This window comes from Ctenopharyngodon idella, chromosome 19 (assembly GCF_019924925.1).
Source record: "Ctenopharyngodon idella isolate HZGC_01 chromosome 19, HZGC01, whole genome shotgun sequence".
NCBI classification, from domain to species: domain Eukaryota; kingdom Metazoa; phylum Chordata; class Actinopteri; order Cypriniformes; family Xenocyprididae; genus Ctenopharyngodon; species Ctenopharyngodon idella.
In genome coordinates, this window is record NC_067238.1 from 12,181,599 (window position 1) to 12,198,623 (window position 17,025).

Sequence of the window (17,025 nt, forward strand, 5' to 3'; positions counted from 1 at the left end):
GTCAAGGTGTAGCCAGAGACCCGGATGTCCGAGGCGAAGCCATAGCGACGATGGACCAAGGTGGAGCCAAGGGAGCGTGGAGACAAGGTGGAAGGCTGAGGTGGAGTCTGGGCCTAGGAGCCCCGAAGTGGACCTAGGGGGTCGACACACCAGGGCGGAGCTGGATACCTGGAAGCCCAAGGTGAATCCGAGTAGCTGGGTGGAGCCACTGAAATAGGAGCCGAGGGGCTGAAGAGAGCCAGCAGAGGCAGGGCAGAGGAACTGAATGCCGCTGTCAGAGAAGGATGGAGTGGGAGGCTGGGCGGGTCCAGTGGCAATGAAGAAGACTTGAAGCTGGGACTAGCGGCATCCTTAAACTCCCCTCATGAACCATAATCAGGCAGGGGAATTCGTTTTTGATTTGAGAATTTAGATCGGGCCAGGAAAAAGAAATAAGTGCACTGTTGTGGTAATGTGTTTGATTTGCAAGGTCCAGAAACTCACTAGCATGGTCCTTAAGGGTAGGATCATCTGAAGTGAGGAGAAGGAGACGAACAGCTGGCAGATCCATATTGTTTTTCTTCTTTATTGCTTGTTTTGAGGGTCGGTTCTTATGTCACTGGTGTGGTTGCAAACAAGCACGAAGATGAAAATGAAGGGAATATTCCAGAATCTGTATAGTCTTTATTTACAAAATCAAAACACAGGATATCACAGGAGCAAAGCACCACACATAAACACAAATGAGAACCAACCAAGAGTAATTCAAACACAGGAGCATCCACAATTCAAACAAAGAAAACTAGACAATCAACTGACAACTAATAAAGGGAACAGGAAATAAACGCAAGAAAAATACAGGAACTAAAAAAAACACAAACATAACATAACTGTTACAATTATAGTGGTAGTAGTAGTAGTATTAATAGTTTTAACAGTATATTGTGTAATATTATATATTATGTATACTAATGCTAAATTGACCTCAAGGAAGCCACAAAATTACAGGTTTCTTTAAACACAAGCAAGAAATAGTTTTTGGAGTTTTATTTGCTGTGACTAATGACAAAGTGTCCTGTAAAAAAAAATTGAAAATTTGTATTAATCTTAATACAATACAATCTTAATTATGACCACAAAATGTCTGTAACTTGCAGAAATATGGATTCACTCTTAAAAATAAAGGTTCCAAAACAGGGTTTTCACATTGCTGCCATAGAAGAACCATTTTTGTTTCCCCAAAGAACCTTCCAGTCAACAGTTCTTAGAATAAACATTTATTTCTTAGCGTGAAGAACTTTTTAATAATATAAAGAACGCTTTTCCAAGAACCTTTTATGGAATGGAAAGATTTCATGTGTGTTGGATGTACATATTGAGGTATAAAACATTCCTGGTGCCCTAAAGGGATAGTTCACCCAAAAAATTTTGTCATCATTTACTCACCCTCAAGTTGCTCCAAACCTGAGTACATTTCTTACACAAAGGAAGATATTTGGAAGAATGTTTGTCACCCCCATTTGACTAACATAGTGTTTTACTATGGTAGTCAAAAATGCCTTCCTTTACTGTTGCTTTGGAAACGATTAGATAGTAATTAGCATCCAATTAGCAACGTTTATATTAACATGTATGCTCAGCTATAATCATTATGTAACATAACTTCTATTTTTCCAACTGAGCACCCTTGTGTTTGCATTGTAACCATTAACAGTGGTTTGCTACAACATGGGACACACCCTAAAAGACAAGAGTATTGTGACAGTGAGGTTAAGAGAGAGAGAGAGAGAGAGAGAGAGAGAGAGAGAGAGAGAGAGAGAGAGAACAACAGCATTGTAGGCTGTGTTGCAGCTATAGTTTGATAATAAAGTTCTGCACATGAAGACTTTTGAATATTTTAAAGCTTTATTTTAAATAAAAACATTTGCTTTTAGCACAGACATGTTTAAAGCTCAAAGAATACTGTTTGTAGGCCAAAGTCCTGTCACACACACCCACTGTACTTTAACCTTGCAGCAAAAGTAGTTTTTATGGTTTTCATTCGACGCGCATCAACACAAACTCATAGGTTCCAGCTTTGTGTGTTCTTTAACTGCATCCTGTAGCAAGCCTCACAGGCGATGGACAAACCCACAACCAAAGACACAAACTCCTCAAAGTTCACTTCTCCATCCCCATTGGCATCCAAGTCCTTCATAATTCTGTCTATGGTGGTTGGATCCTTCTGAGACTGTAGGAAAAGAAAGAGAGCAAAATGTGTTAAATAAACGAGAGAAAGCTTCTATCTGGTCTGGATTTCCTATTCTTAGAATTTGTGAAAGAGAATGACAGAAGAACTTCACCTTGAGAAACCCAGAGAGCTCGTTCTCCATCAGGGTTCGGAGTTCACGGCGGGTCAGGGTGCCGCTCCTGCCCTCTTTTCCAGCGTACCGGTGGAATACCATGATGAGGGACTCCATGGCAGTCTCTAGTTCGGAAGGCATGGCTGCTCACTGCTCAGGTCCAGCACTAGAAGGCTGATATGAATCTAATATTAACACAACCCATCTTAACAATGCAGTTAAACGCTAAAAGAAACATCAGAATGAAGAGCTTACCGTTTGGGCGTCTGAGTGAAGAATTTGAGAAGTGCTAGTTATCTCTCTCAAGACTTTATAGGCTGTGGCCGAGCCCATGGGCAGGAGAAGCTCTTATCAGAGAAGTTAAGCAATTCATTACAGCACAGCATACCAATGTGTATGAGTTAAGCGGACTTTGTGTGTTCAATGTACATTGATTAACTCAAAATGGTGGACAGCAAACACCAGAAATTGCAAACTACATATATATTTACTATGAGTTGACATATTCATATTGGCCAAGCTTTATATAGTAGTTGTGCCTGCCACATAGCTAACTAGGATCCACACAGCAGCATGCTAAAAACGTGTTAGCAACTGCATAGCAACACCCTCACCCACAACATTCCATCATAGTGAATTGGACCAATGATTGGACACTTTTCACATTTCCAGATTTGGAATACGGAAGTAAACTACAGCAGAGTACATTTAAATATAGAGGTTGACAATACAATTAAAATGCTTACTCTATTTGAAAAATATAACATAAAGTAAAATATATGTCAGCTGTACCAAATATCACAAACAAAAAGTTTTATTTTGATTTCTGAGTTCTTAACATGGTCACCTTCCGGTGATGACGGGAGAAACGAAGCTTCGCAAAATGATTCACTGTTTGAAAGAGCTCGAATCACCGCAGGCTGTCGACACCTGCTGGTCAAAACGGTTCAAGTGCATCGAAAACTCAGCCCAATCATTTATAATGCCACCTTTTACAAAACAATTGCATATGTTTTAATGAAAGTGTCATCTACTAAGTTAAATGTAATTAAAAAATAATTAATTAAAATGAAACAAGAACGTTCTGTATAATTCACGTTCTTTTATTAATGTAGGCTAGTGCTTGTTTTGTGAGTTAGCTATTAAGCAGTGCATGGCACACTAGGTCATTATACTTTTTGTATTATACACGTGTTAGTACTGTTTTAAAATGTATAAAATTAATTAAAAATTAACATACATTATAAAACTGAACCAGGGTCGGAATTTAGATTTTTTTAAACCAAGTTCGAAACAATATGACGTAACGAGGTCTCGTTTTCTGAAATCACGCGAGTTTGATACAAGATTCGAACTACTGATTCGATGCGTAAATGTTTTGAAGCTTAAAAAGAACACTGCTGCACAGTTTCACTTTTTAGAGTGCTTGTTTTACAGTGCCACTTTAAAATGATTGAAAGAGACTGTCAGTTTGTCTGAAATACACTGATAATACCAAAAAAATGCAAAAGCTATAAGTTGTGATATTAGACATATTGAGGTAGGCTGGTATTCGCAATCGTGCTGCTGTGCTGATGGAGCGGACGTGCTCGTTGCCACGGAAACGGGATGCGGGCAGGAGGACGAGAGCGTTTGAAAGCATCTCCAGTTGCGTGCTGATGTAGCGACATCCTACTAACCTACATTTCAACCTGAAAGAGGCAATGGCGGCCAACGGAAGATTTCCCCATTGACATATGATGGTCTACTGCGGAGAAACGGAACATAAACGGTACATTTGCAAGATTTGTATAGAATGAATAATCCGCATCGTGCATGTGGCAATGTGATGCTTCGATGGCATGTGGCGTGTTACTGGTTAAATTTATTTAGCTGGCTGGAAACTGCAAGTAGGTTTACATTCATTCCTGTTAAATCTGTGTATCACGGTAAGTCGCACAGATTTGCGACATCAGTGCTCTCATATGAAGTAAAGACGGCAGGATCCCGTAATGGCGCCCAGATTTCAGGTGAAGGTAAGGGCGCTGCCGAACACAGCTCGAGCTGGTCTGCCGTGCAAACCGGTCATACAGTCATCTCTGTAGGTCAAACCTCAGTCGCGTTTGTTTTGTAGTAAAATCACGTTAAATCTTTTGTATTGCGGGATGGAGTGACACATATGGCCAGGTGACATTGCTGAATGACCGCGCGATGATAAAGAAGCCCAATAGTGTCTTAAAGCTGTTGTAGGCCTTCCTATGGCATGCGTTTTGGTATTTAAAGTATGATTTAAATTGAAATTGTTTGTCTAGTTCAAAGATATACGGTTAAATTTTAAGATGACATTGCCATTGCATGTGTTTAACTAATAACTAGCGTACGGATAATGATAACCAGCTGTACTGTACTAGGCATGTGATTATCAGAATAAATAAGAATCTCTTTGTCATGGTGGTTCCTAAAGGTCAAAGTTACTAAAATCATTTGTAACATGTTTTATTTGTTCTTATGGTTTTTGAGATACAATTTCTGAATATAAGTGCATGTTTGGAGAGAACAGGTGTCAGATCTGTTTGTGGTGCTGTTACTCAATCAGTCTTCATACAGTCACCAGAAATATGTTTATAGCCTACTGTGTGTGTCTGATGGACAAGGTCATTCTTCAGCTGATGTGGCCTTTACAGAGCCAATGTCACCCAGCTGTCCGCTTAAATCATTAACATCAGGTCACTATCCATTTTTAAAGAGCATTGCAGGCTGGAAGCAGCGCACCAGAGACAGCTATTTATAAAGGTGTGCATGTTTCTCTCAGCAGCCAGGCAGCATGAAAATCTAGTCTCTTTACTCATTTTATATGCCTTTTTCCTTTTTCTTTAAATCAGTATGCAACAGAAACATCATAATTCTTCATGGAGATCTAAAGTTCTGTCCCAAATATGACTTCAGTACCTAAATTTAACAATTATCTGGCTGTACCATGCTCTGAATTTTCAGTTTATTATCGTGGAAAGAGCTACCAGTTCAATTTTTTTATCCTTGTAGTTCAATTGGAAGTGCATGATGCTAATAATGCAAGACTATGGGTGTGATCCCATGGAATTCACATACTGATACAATTTGTAGCTTTTTTGCTAAGCTGTTTGGGGTGTAACAGTATACATGCCCCATATATCGCAATACAAAAATGCAACAATATGTATTATGTACAGTTCACTCTAAATGAAAGTTTGGGCAGATTTAATTTAGCAAAAAGTCTGATAATGGTGCATCAAGTAAGGTAAACCCAGAAGGTCACACATTTGAGCTTCCATGATTATCAAAGGGTTAGTTCACCCAAAAATGAAAATAATGTCATTTATTACTCACCCTCATGTCGTTCCACACCCATAAGACCTTCATTCATCTTCGGAACACAAATTAAGATATTTTGATTAAATCCGATGACTCAGTGAGGCCTGCATTCACAGCAATGACATTTCCTCTCTCAAGATCCATAAAGGTACTAAAAACATATTTAAAACAGTTCATGTGAGTTCAGTAGTTCTACCTTAATATTATAAAGCGACGAGAATATTTTTGTACGCCAAAAAAACAAAATGTCAAAAAAAAAAAAAGTATTCTCGTCGCTTTGTAATATTAAGGTAGAACGGGTGTAGAACACTTACGGGTGTAGAACGACATGAGGGTGAGTAATAAATGACATTATTTTCATTTTTGGGTGAACTAACCCTTTAATTAACCCTCTGGGGTCTGAGGGGGTTTTTGGGCCCTGGAGATGTTTTGATATGCCCTGACATTTGTGCTTTTTTCAGTTGCTTAAACTAGTTGCTTATATTAATGGCTAAAGTCTGATTACACTGTATTCAGCACAAACTGGGCTACAATAATATGTGAGTAACATGTACATGTTTGTATTTTTGAGAAAATAACGTTTGTGCGTGGCTATTAAAAAAACAAGTTTAGGGATAGGGCCTGAAACCATTTGCCTCTGATTTTGAGGGGATATTCAGGGTTATGACTGGTTAGGAATGTTGATCCAGGAGCATGTGGTACTTAGATAAATGATGCTGTGATTGTTATACAAGTATGTCAAGTTTTGCATTGTTCTGCATAAATTATTGCGTATTCAGGAAATATTTGGAAATTTTCTGATTAGTCTGATTGCACCATTACAACAAAATACATTCATGGACATACACTACCATTTAAAAGTTTGGGCTGGGTCAGTAAGGTTTTTGAAAGAAATTAAAACTTTTAAGGGCACATTAAATCTACAGCAGTGGTCAGCAACAGGCGGTCCGCGGGCCAAAACTGGCCCGCCAGCAATAATATCTGGCCCGCGCCCGCAGCCAGATTATTTTGATAGCGGCTGGTTCTGAAATAGATCTTTGTCTCGTGGTGCCGTCTAATATTATCACCGTGTCTACACCAGACGCAACTTTCTTTGCGTTGCACCGTGCCGCAACAGCTAAAAGCAAATGTGGCAAACCGACTATTGCAAAGCACTTGGACTACGTCAGAAATAGAACGGGGAATCCGTTTACTGTCGGGAATTTGTTGTGTTGTGTCGCGATTATTATCCATTTTAATAATCAATTTTCCATTGACTATGTTCTGGCCTGCCATCTAGTGGTGAAATTTTTTTTTGGCCCGATGCCAAACTTAATTGCTGACCCCTGATCTACAGTATCAGATTTGACATACATTGTTACAAATTTAATTCTATTTCAAGTAAATGTTATTCCTTTGACCTTTCTATTCATCAAATGATCCTAAAAAATTCATCATGGTTTTCACAAAAATATTATGCAGCACAACCGTTTTCAACATTGGTAGTACTAGTACTACGAAATATTTCTTAAAGGCACAATATGTAAAGTTTCGCTGCTAGAGGTCGCTTATTCAAAACAAAGGCGTAGCTTGATGATGGCTTGATTTCGCGGAATCATAGGAGCTGTTGTCTTCACGTCTACAGCTGGTGGAAAAGAATCGGGACGGGACTTCGGCAGAAATCATGTTCATGAATGAGAATATTAACATTAATGTAAGTATATGCAAGCAGAAACGAGGCCACTGGAGCGATTGCTAATGAGAGACAAACGCGACAAACTGCTTGAGAGCAGCGGAACTTTTATTATGCCACACTCACCACTTCTGCTTCTTCCGGTCAAGCGTATGTGGGGTAAAGCAGCACTGTTTTATCATATTAGATACATTTGTGTGTTGAAAGTTGTTATAGTGCTGCTCTGCATTTGCTCAGCGGCTACTATGAGACATCTTTCTCCTTTCTTTTCCCCTGCATTTCTCTTTTCAGTCCAATATGAAGAGTATGGAGCAGGAATTGCAGTGTCCTGTGTGCAAGGACATTGTGAAGCAGCCAATTGTACTTCCCTGCCTGCACAGCGTGTGTCTCATGTGTGCCTCTGAGGTGCTGGTTCAGAGCGGGTATCCCCAGCCCGAGCTCCCCCCAGAGCCCAACTCACCCGCTTCCACCCCCAACACGCGGTCCCCGCGGCAGATGCGTAGACCCTTGCCCAAGTCTGACCGTGTGGACCGGCTGTTGCGCTCAGGTGTGTAAAGACAAGAAACTGTATGCATCATCTTTAAAGTCAATGTAAACAGGTTGATATAATGAGTTATTCAGTTTATTTCACTGTGTGTATGTTAATCAGTTTATCTCACTGTATGTATGTGTTTAGGCTCTGGGACGTACCCAGGTCGCAGGCGAAAGGAAGGCCCTGCAACTGTCATGCTTTTCCCTTGCGCCCCCTGTGGGCGAGATGTAGAACTTGGTGAGAGAGGATTGGCTGAATGCATGAGGAACCTTACACTGGAGAGAATTGTAGAAAGGTAATATACACATTCAAATACATTCACGTAAATATTATGTTTAATATAATAAAATATATTATATTTGTAATGAAATTTAAAAAAAGAATATAGATACAAATGCTCTAAATGACAGACAAATATCAAGACAATTTAAAATTATAATAATAATAATATCTGGGCATTATAAGATATACTTATTTCATTAGTGATCTAGTAATCTTAAACAGGATTTTTAATACACAATATAAAATATATAATTTTCAGCATTTATACTTGTTTTATTAGTGACCTAGGAATCTTAAAGGTGCAGAAAGTGATTTCTGAGAAACAGACCTGTAGCCAATCAGCAGTAAGGGGCGTATACTCTCATTAGGGGGGAGGTGCCTGTGTTGCATAAACTCTACTTCACAGTTGAAAGTATATTTAGTTTAAGTTTATAGAGTTTCTATTGTTAGACTAAAATACTAAAAACCATTTCATGGTCAAATAAATTAAAGGTGCAGTAAGCAATTTCTGAGAAACAGACCTGTAATCAGCAGTAAGGGGCTCTCATTAGCGGGGAGGTGCCTGTGTTGCATAGTGTGTTTGTGAATTTGACGGCGGAGCTATGAAGATAGAAGTGTGATCCTTTTAGGTAAACTTGAATACACAATACAATATTGTGTTATGTTGCGTAACTGTAATGAAATTATAATATAATATAATAATATATTTGCTGCATTTATACTTATTTGATTAGTGACCTAGTAATCTTAAATATAATTTTAAATACATTTAATAAATTACTATTATATTTTAATATTATATAATAGTAATATTATATTTGAAATGAAATATAGTATAATTTAAGCATTTACACTCATTTACTTATTTGATTAGTGACCTAGTAATCTTAAATAGAATCTTAAAAATATAATATAATATAATATAATATAATATAATATAATATAATTTCAGCATTTAAACTCATTTACTTATTTATTTAGTAACCTAGTAATCTTAAATGGAATCTTAAATACACAACTTACCCAGTGTGATTACTATATCTACATGAATAAATGTGCATACAGGCAAACGAACAAATGCCTCACTGTAGGATCTGCCTCTCCTCTTGCTTTCTCTAGATACAGACACACAGTGAATCTGGGCAGTGTGGCTGTGATGTGTCAGTTCTGTAAACCCCCACAGGCCCTGGAGGCCACTAAAGGTTGTTCAGACTGCAGAGCCAGCTTCTGTAACGAGTGCTTCAAACTCTACCACCCCTGGGGGACTCCCCGCGCCCAGCACGAACACGTTCAGCCCACCCTGAACTTCAGGCCAAAGGTGAGCCGCGTCTTCTGTGCCGCCCAGGATTACTACCTCTCATACCTTGAGGTCCAGGATCTGATAACAGATTAATTAACACAAAACTGCATTTGCAAGCCATTTTACTTCCATAATATGATATATTTCCAAGTAAAACAGAATATTCGCAAACTGAATTTGCAGATTTTTTCCATAGAGCATCATAAAGTTTCTTTCTATCTCTCTAGGTGTTGACATGTCCAGAACATGATCAGGAGAGGCTGCAGTTTTACTGTAAATCATGTCAGATGCTTCTTTGTTCACTTTGTAAACTGCGCAGAGTCCATGCGGGTCACAAGATTGCGCCTGTCACCCAAGCCTACCAGAGTCTCAAGGTATGTTTTCAATTCACCTCTGTTTTAATGGTGTACCTGGAATAAATAACTGTATCATATTAAGTTGCCATGTTTTTTCTTCTAAAGAAATTGATTTCGTGATAGTGATTGAATCATCCGTTGAGCATAAAAACAATACATAACAATCACAATGCCTTTTGAAAGCTTTTGAAGATCTGAACAAAAATGGGGTGCATTGCGATGTCATTCTATCATTCTTGCCACTAAAACATTCCAGGGATGAAAGTGTTTTTATATTTTAATATACAGTAAATGTACAACATGAATGATTATCAATGCATGAATAAACCATCGACATCTTGTCTGATTACTAAATTAATCTCTTCATTTCAGAAAGAGAAAGTTGAAAATCTTTTACATTGTGTTTTTGTAAACCCTAGGACAAGATCACCAAGGAGCTGAACTACATTCTGTCCAATCAGGACATGGTGTTGACTCAGATCACTCAATTGGAGAGTGCTGTCACTCAAACTGAGGTACACCCACCTTTTCATCTCTGTCACAAAAGGAATGCAGGTGTTTGATGCGCTGAGCATTTGTCTGTGTGCATGAATGCAGGTGAACAGCGTATCAGCCAAAGAGCAGCTCTCTCACTGCGTGAAGGAGATAATGGCGCTGCTAACTGAGCGACAGACAATGCTGGCTCAGGCTCTGGAAAGCTCACGGCAGAGAAGGGCAGAGGCCTTGGCCAATCAGGTGGCTGAAAAACGCAGCCTGCTGGAGCACGCCGGCTTGATGGCTTTCACTCAAGAGCTGCTCAAAGAAAATGACCCATCGAGTTTTGTGCACGCAGCCAGATTAACACACAACAGGTGGGATGACTTACTATCTGCTGATAATACTAATGCCAAAATTTGAAAACACTGGACTATTATTTCTCTTTTTCTCAGATTGGCCCAGTCTATTGAATCTATGCAGCGTTTCTCTCTCTCTGCCGACCCCTCGTTCCGTCACTTCCAGCTTGATGTTTCCAGAGAGCTCAAACTCCTCACAGACCTGAACTTCATTCAGGGTAGGAAAAGTCAAATAATCAGACACTTGTAAATGTTTAGGGCTAAATTATTATGGGATTTCCTTCAAGCAGTGTAATAAGCTTTCAGAATCTTTATTTTTTATAATTTTTTTCTGTGTTTTTATAAATGAACAGATTTTAATGACAGAAAACACTGTCTGCAGTGTTACTAAAGGGGTTTTCACACCGGAGAAACCTTTTCATAGTTCTTAGAACTATTGGCGTGTTCGCACCGCAGGAACTAGGAGCGATTTTAGTTCTAGGAACTTCTTTTGGGGGAACTAAATTAGCTCCTACTTCAGAGTAGGGTCTAACCCAGCACAATAGGAACTAAGTGTACGCTGACTGGCCAAACGCACGTGAAACACCAGCACCTGCCATTTTAAAAAAAAAAGCTGTGTACACACACATATTATAGCCTATATATGTACTCCACAAACTAACTCGTCGAACATGGGAAACAGTGATAGATGGACTTCAACCTTTAAGCTAAGGAGACTTAGGACCAAGCAAAACATGATTATGTTCTTCTGCTCAGCTAGCGACATTGGGCATCAACCACACGGTACATAACAGTTCTATATAATAACGTATTAGACAGGACTGTTAATCAGATCATAAGCTAATGGAGAACAGGAACGTTGTGTGCTGCTCAGGCTCAAAATAAAACTTCAGAGTTCCTACTGGCGGTGTGAATGCAACCAGGAAAACGGCCCTCTGTGAACTATTAGTTGTTGGGGAACCACCCATGTGGCTAGTTCCTATAACTAAGTTCCTAGAGCCGGTGCGAAAGCCCCTATAATCTAACCCTAACCAAAAACGACCTATCCCATCAGCCCCTCTCGCTCCTGTGATCGACACCCAGCGAACCCTTGCCTACGACCAGCTCTTCCTCTGTTGGCGGTTGCCTCAAGACTCCACTCCTGCCTGGCATTTTTCTGTGGAATTCCGGCGGCGTGGGGTGGTGCCAGGGGGCGGGGCAAGAGGAGGGATTCATGGGGGATTGGCTGCCGCTCGCTGGGGCTGGCAGAGATTGGAGGAGGTGACCGGGACCTGCGCGGTGATTGACAGGCTGGAGATGGACAGTGTGTATGTGCTGAGGGTGAGAGGCTGCAATAAGGCCGGCTTCGGAGAATACAGTGAGGAAGTATATTTACACACACCACCAGCTCCAGGTACGAAGTTTTTTTCAACACAAAACATAGTACAGACAGAATTCATTCCCAAATGATAGTCATCTACTCATCAATTCTCTTTATCTTTTTTCTTTTTTATCCATTCCCATATCTCTTTGTCTCTACAACCTTTGGTTTTTCCATGTTTTGTTTCCCAGCTTTATTGACAACAGCTCTATACTGCCACCTTCCCTGTTCCCTTTTTATAGCCCTCAAAACTCTTTCTGTTATTGGATCTTTATTCTTGTTTATGTTTCCCTCATCTTTTTATTATTTGAGCCATTTATTGTTTATAATCCACCAGTATGTTTATTTTCCACGCAAAACCCTCGATGTAGTGAAATATTTTGATCTGATGTGAATGTTGACCCATCCGCTTTGTAAATGTGGCCACATGCAAACCTTAATGCTGTGTAATGTTTATTAATATTAACACATTAAATGGAGGCCCATGTTACAAATAATACAAGGTTTCCAACGTCCAGACAGAAGGCAGATGTTCATGACAAAATTGTAACACTAGCTCCTGAATGTTTTCAAATGTAGCTAATTTTTAATATTATAGAATAAATTATTAGACCATTTTTTTTTAGACTTTAATTATTAGACTTTTATTCAGCAAGTACAAAATAAACTTATCAAAGTGACAGTGAAGACATCTGTAATGTTACAAATGAGTTTTGAACTTTCTATTCATTAAGGAATCCTGAAAAAATGTATCACAGTTCTCATAAATATTAACCAGCACAACCTTTTTCAACATTAATAATAAAAAATGTTACTTGAGCTGCAAATCAGCATATTAGAATGATTTCTGAAGGATCATGTGACATTGAAGATTGGAGTAATGATGCTGAAAATTCAGCTTTACCATCACAGAAATACATTACATTTTAAAATACATTCAAATAGAAAATAAACTTTTTCTTATCTGCCTGTCTGCTGGAATACAAATCTTTCTCCTTTTTGCAGTCTTGATTTGTCCCTGCTATTCCTAGAGTGCATTTCTTTGTCTTCTTTCCTTGTTTTCCTGATTGCTGTTTTTATGCTATGTCCTCCTTTTGCATATATCTCCTATTCTTCCTTTTCCACCCACTCTTTCATCCCTCTGTTTGGTGCCTTAATTCTGTCCCTCTTTCCCCTCTTCTTCTATCCTTCTCAAAACTTCTTCCGTATTCCCTCGCTGTTGTCTCCCTCCGCCTCTCCGACAGTATTGAATTTTTACCTGGACTCTCGTTGGGGTCTGCATGCGGACAGACTGGTGGTGAGTAAGGAGCAGCGCTGTGCCCGCAGTGTGCCTGGTCTGTCCCTGCTGCAGGCCGCCGATCGGGCCCTCACTTCCTGTCACCTGACAGCGGATCTGCTCGTGGGTGACGTGGCCATAACGCAGGGCCGACACTATTGGGCATGTTCAGTGGAGCCCGGCTCATATCTGGTCAAGGCAAGTTCTGAAATGAAGGAAAACATATTAACAGTCTTTCCCGTACCTCCTTCTGTGTATCACTTTTTCTCTAATTTTTTCTGTCTTTGGCTTTTCTCTCTATATTCTACAGGTTGGAGTGGGCCTGGAGTCCAAACTTCAAGAGTGGTTTCATCTGCCTCAAGACATGGCTAGTCCAAGGTAAGTACAAAATCTCAGAAATGAACAAAAAGGGAGAGGACAGAAAATAATCATGAGAAGAGAAAGTAGATCTGTTAATGTTAAGATATGACACCTAATACTTTTATTTTTGCTTTTATTATGACCAAAACTATTGAAATTATGATTTTTAACTATTACAATCGAAAATAAAAAGCTCAACAGATTTGGGAATGTGATATATGCTGCTTTCAAGTGCATCTGGGAAACTCGTACCTCAGAGTTGGGCGTTCGTTATTACAATATCACACGTTCAAGTCGGAAACAACATGGCAGTAGTCCAAACAAAACAAAATAATTATTTTATAAAGAATAAACCCAAATAACTACATCGGATTTTGAAAATGATGAAAAATATCCATTATTTCACTTATTTATACATGTGTACACAACAAAATGTGAAAGCTTGAATGATTAATACCATACAGCTTTCTGTTCACTGATTTTTATATATAGATTATACATAAGATATTATCTATATCAGGGGTTTTTGGTCTTTTAGATGCCACAGACCCCCATATATTATCTCATGTGAGGGATTTCCATCCTAAAATTTTAAAGGCAGTTATAACTTTTTTATTCATAAAGACCCAAAGACCCAATTAATACTGTGAAAAAAAAAAAAAAAAAAGTATAAATATGTGTAAAACATTATTTGGAAAATATTAGTGTTTTTTTTTTTTTTTTACTCACTATAGTACTATGCTGTGTATTATTTATTTATTTATTTATTTTAATCTAATTTTTATTATTTATTTTAATCTATTTCTTTTTTTTATTTAAATTTATAATTAATTTTCATCTATTTTTAAATTATTTTTATTCATTTATTAATATACAAATATTTAATTTTAATATAATTATTTTATTTATTTATTTATTTATTTATTTCAAATGTGTATTTTTTTTTTATTTATTTATAATCTTATTGTTTATTTATTTTTACATTTTTTTTTTTTTTCTCTAAACATTTCCACGAACCCCCTAGCACCTAGAAGTTCCCGGACCCAAATTTTAAAATCCCTGATCTATATTATAGATCATTTTTTCCACCATATTTCAAATCGACATGTGAAATGGGGGCAGTAAAATGTTTTGGTTAGAGAGTCTGACTTGTAACCAAAAGGTTGCGGGTTTGAGTCTCAGTACCGGCAGGAAATGTAGGTGGAGGAGCACTCTCTTTCACTCTCATTACCCACTGCTGAGGTACCTTTGAGCAAGGCACCTAACCCCCAATCGCTCCCCAGACGCTACAGCAAAAATGGCTGCCCACTGCTCTGGGTGTGCTGTGTGTGTGCACTTGGATGGGTGAAATTCTGAGCATGGGACACCATACTTGGCCTCACGTCACGTCACTATCACTGTTACTATCCCTCTTAAAAGGCACAGTATTTCCAAGTGGAACAGCATATTTAAAAAAGGAAAATGGATGGTACTTGATTTCAACCAATTTTCATGCTGACTTTAATCTCATCTACTCTGTCTGATAGATATGATCCAGACAGCGGCCATGACAGTGGAGCTGAGGATTCGTCAGATTCCCCTCCCCCTTTCTCTTTCCTCACAATGGGCATGGGCAAGATCTACCTGCCCTCCTCCCCCAACTCCCATCACGCCAATGCTAATTACCGAGAGTCTGGCTTCACTAATGGCAACGGCCCTTCTTCGCCAACTGGCGTCACCTATCCGTTGCCTCCGAGACTAGGAATTTGTCTCGACTTTGAGAAGGGCCGGGTCACATTTTACGATGCCCACTCTCTCCGACCACTATGGGAGGGACCTGTGGACTGCTCCGCCCCTGTGTGCCCTGCATTCTGTTTCATTGGAGGCGGAGCTCTGCAGCTACAGGAGCTGGTAGCCAATCGCAACGCAAATCAAACCCCTGTAAGACGAGTCACCATTCAATCACGTGTTACCAAACTGAACTGAACTCTGATTGATTGTTTTTATAATTCGATTTTAAGAGATGGTTGTTTTTAATTGCACCCAACATAAACCTCTGCTTATTTTTCTTTTCCTATTGAGAGGCCTTTATTGCTGCATTGCTTGCTCAATTATAAACCTCTTCAACTGAATTATGAATTTGGTGATGCCACTTATATACCCATGAAAATGCATATTCACCTATATATATACACACACACAATATATATGGAAAAATATATATTTCCCAACCAATCTCTCTGTGTAGGAAATGTGCCTCAACGTTTTTTTTATACTAGTTTTCTTCCACACTGTGTATATTATAGTGATATAATATACCTTGTATTAAAGTGTTTTTGTTTATTAATCTCCAAACAGAGCAGAAATTCCAGACTGTTACACAAGGCCTCATTTTATAACCCACAGTGCTATCATAAACATCTGCTCTTTTAACCTCTAGCCATGTGCTGTCAAGACAGATCTGTCAAACTCTTTCAGCTGTCAACTTGAGCATTTACAAAGATATTTACTCAACATACGTCTAATGCCAGACCAAATGCTTCTCGCTGCTGTTTTGCCTTAGATGGTTAAGAAGAATTTTGATTTGTTGAAATATGTGGCTTCTAGACTGCAGTTGGTATATAAAAGGACTTTTTCTTAGGGCACGCTCACCTTGTAGCTTACACAAATTGTTGTTTTGAATTCCCATATGCTATTGGACAACTGGAAAATATTTAAAGCTTAAATTAATTAAGTGAAGCTTCTTAAGAATGAAAATCTTTAATGCAATAGATTGGAAGTGCACTGCTTAACTCAATATTTATGTGATTAAAAATGTATATGTGTGTGATGCACAAATCTAACTATTATAAATCACCTTATGCAAATTCATACTAAAGCTTGTAGAGAATATTTTTTAAGAGTTTGAATCATGTGCTTGATTTCAGTCCAGCTTAAAGCTTTAGAGTGTAGTTTGAATCTTGCTGGAGAGAATGGTGGCTTTTGCCTGCTGGTAATAAATAATTATAATAAATAATGAAACTGAAAATGAAACTTATTCTATCCTTAATGTAACATCTCATGTAGAATATACTCAGAACGAATGGTGTATTACTGTTTTTTATCAGCTGGGGGCAGCAGTTTCTTCAAATATACTGAATGTGAGTGTCAGTCCTCTTGCAAGGTGGATTAGCCTTGGACTGTTGCAAATGCTTTAATTTAGCTAAACTTTTGGCTAACAAAGGAATTCAGGTCAAATCTGAAAACAAGATATGGTAGGCTTTCCATTTGCATTGGTGCATGGCACTTTTATTGAATTGTTATCAAGCATATAGACTAGAGAGATCAAGTCAGCTTCATTAACAAATGACTCTTATGAACCAGTTCTTGGTGAGTCAGAAACAAGAACTGTAGCCCAATTCATGAACAAATGGACTGTTTTTCC

At 38.6% G+C, this 17,025-nt stretch overlaps 2 protein-coding genes across 4 annotated transcripts; one reads left to right on the plus strand and one right to left on the minus strand.

Moving 5' to 3' along the window:
• Positions 1 to 1,865: 1,865 nt before the first annotated feature.
• On the minus strand, positions 1,866 to 2,937 carry s100a10a (S100 calcium binding protein A10a). The gene is made up of 3 exons (XM_051872359.1): positions 2,577 to 2,937; positions 2,322 to 2,495; positions 1,866 to 2,209 (listed from the first exon to the last, which is right to left on the minus strand). Exons 2-3 carry the CDS (start codon positions 2,460 to 2,462, stop codon positions 2,042 to 2,044), a joined length of 309 nt encoding a protein of 102 aa, XP_051728319.1. The 5' UTR covers positions 2,463 to 2,495; positions 2,577 to 2,937; the 3' UTR covers positions 1,866 to 2,041.
• A 711-nt stretch (positions 2,938 to 3,648) lies between these two features.
• On the plus strand, positions 3,649 to 16,634 carry trim46b (tripartite motif containing 46b). Of its 3 annotated transcripts, none has more exons than XM_051872356.1 (12): positions 3,649 to 4,092; positions 7,615 to 7,870; positions 8,000 to 8,150; positions 9,257 to 9,455; positions 9,665 to 9,811; positions 10,213 to 10,308; positions 10,391 to 10,644; positions 10,723 to 10,844; positions 11,681 to 12,019; positions 13,231 to 13,460; positions 13,573 to 13,640; positions 15,149 to 16,634. In XM_051872356.1, exons 2-12 carry the CDS (start codon positions 7,621 to 7,623, stop codon positions 15,585 to 15,587), a joined length of 2,295 nt encoding a protein of 764 aa, XP_051728316.1. In that variant the 5' UTR covers positions 3,649 to 4,092; positions 7,615 to 7,620; the 3' UTR covers positions 15,588 to 16,634. The 3 variants fall into 3 exon arrangements, with proteins under 3 accessions (XP_051728316.1, XP_051728317.1, XP_051728315.1); XM_051872355.1 differs by lacking the exon at positions 3,649 to 4,092 and adding an exon at positions 4,149 to 4,336; XM_051872357.1 differs by lacking the exons at positions 3,649 to 4,092; positions 13,231 to 13,460; positions 13,573 to 13,640; positions 15,149 to 16,634 and adding exons at positions 4,146 to 4,336; positions 12,178 to 13,068.
• Positions 16,635 to 17,025: the final 391 nt, after the last annotated feature.

Excerpts from the sequence above, each read along its gene's own strand:
- trim46b (XM_051872355.1), top strand. The coding sequence starts at position 4,313 with ATGGCGCCCAGATTTCAGGTGAAG. Across the intron at positions 8,151-9,256 it reads CTGGAGAGAATTGTAGAAAG|ATACAGACACACAGTGAATC; the intron begins GTAATATACACA and ends TGCTTTCTCTAG. Across the intron at positions 13,641-15,148 it reads CAAGACATGGCTAGTCCAAG|ATATGATCCAGACAGCGGCC; the intron begins GTAAGTACAAAA and ends TCTGTCTGATAG.
- s100a10a (XM_051872359.1), bottom strand. The coding sequence starts at position 2,462 with ATGCCTTCCGAACTAGAGACTGCCATGGAGTCCCTCATCATGGTATTC. Across the intron at positions 2,210-2,321 it reads AGCTCTCTGGGTTTCTCAAG|TCTCAGAAGGATCCAACCAC; the intron begins GTGAAGTTCTTC and ends CTTTTCCTACAG.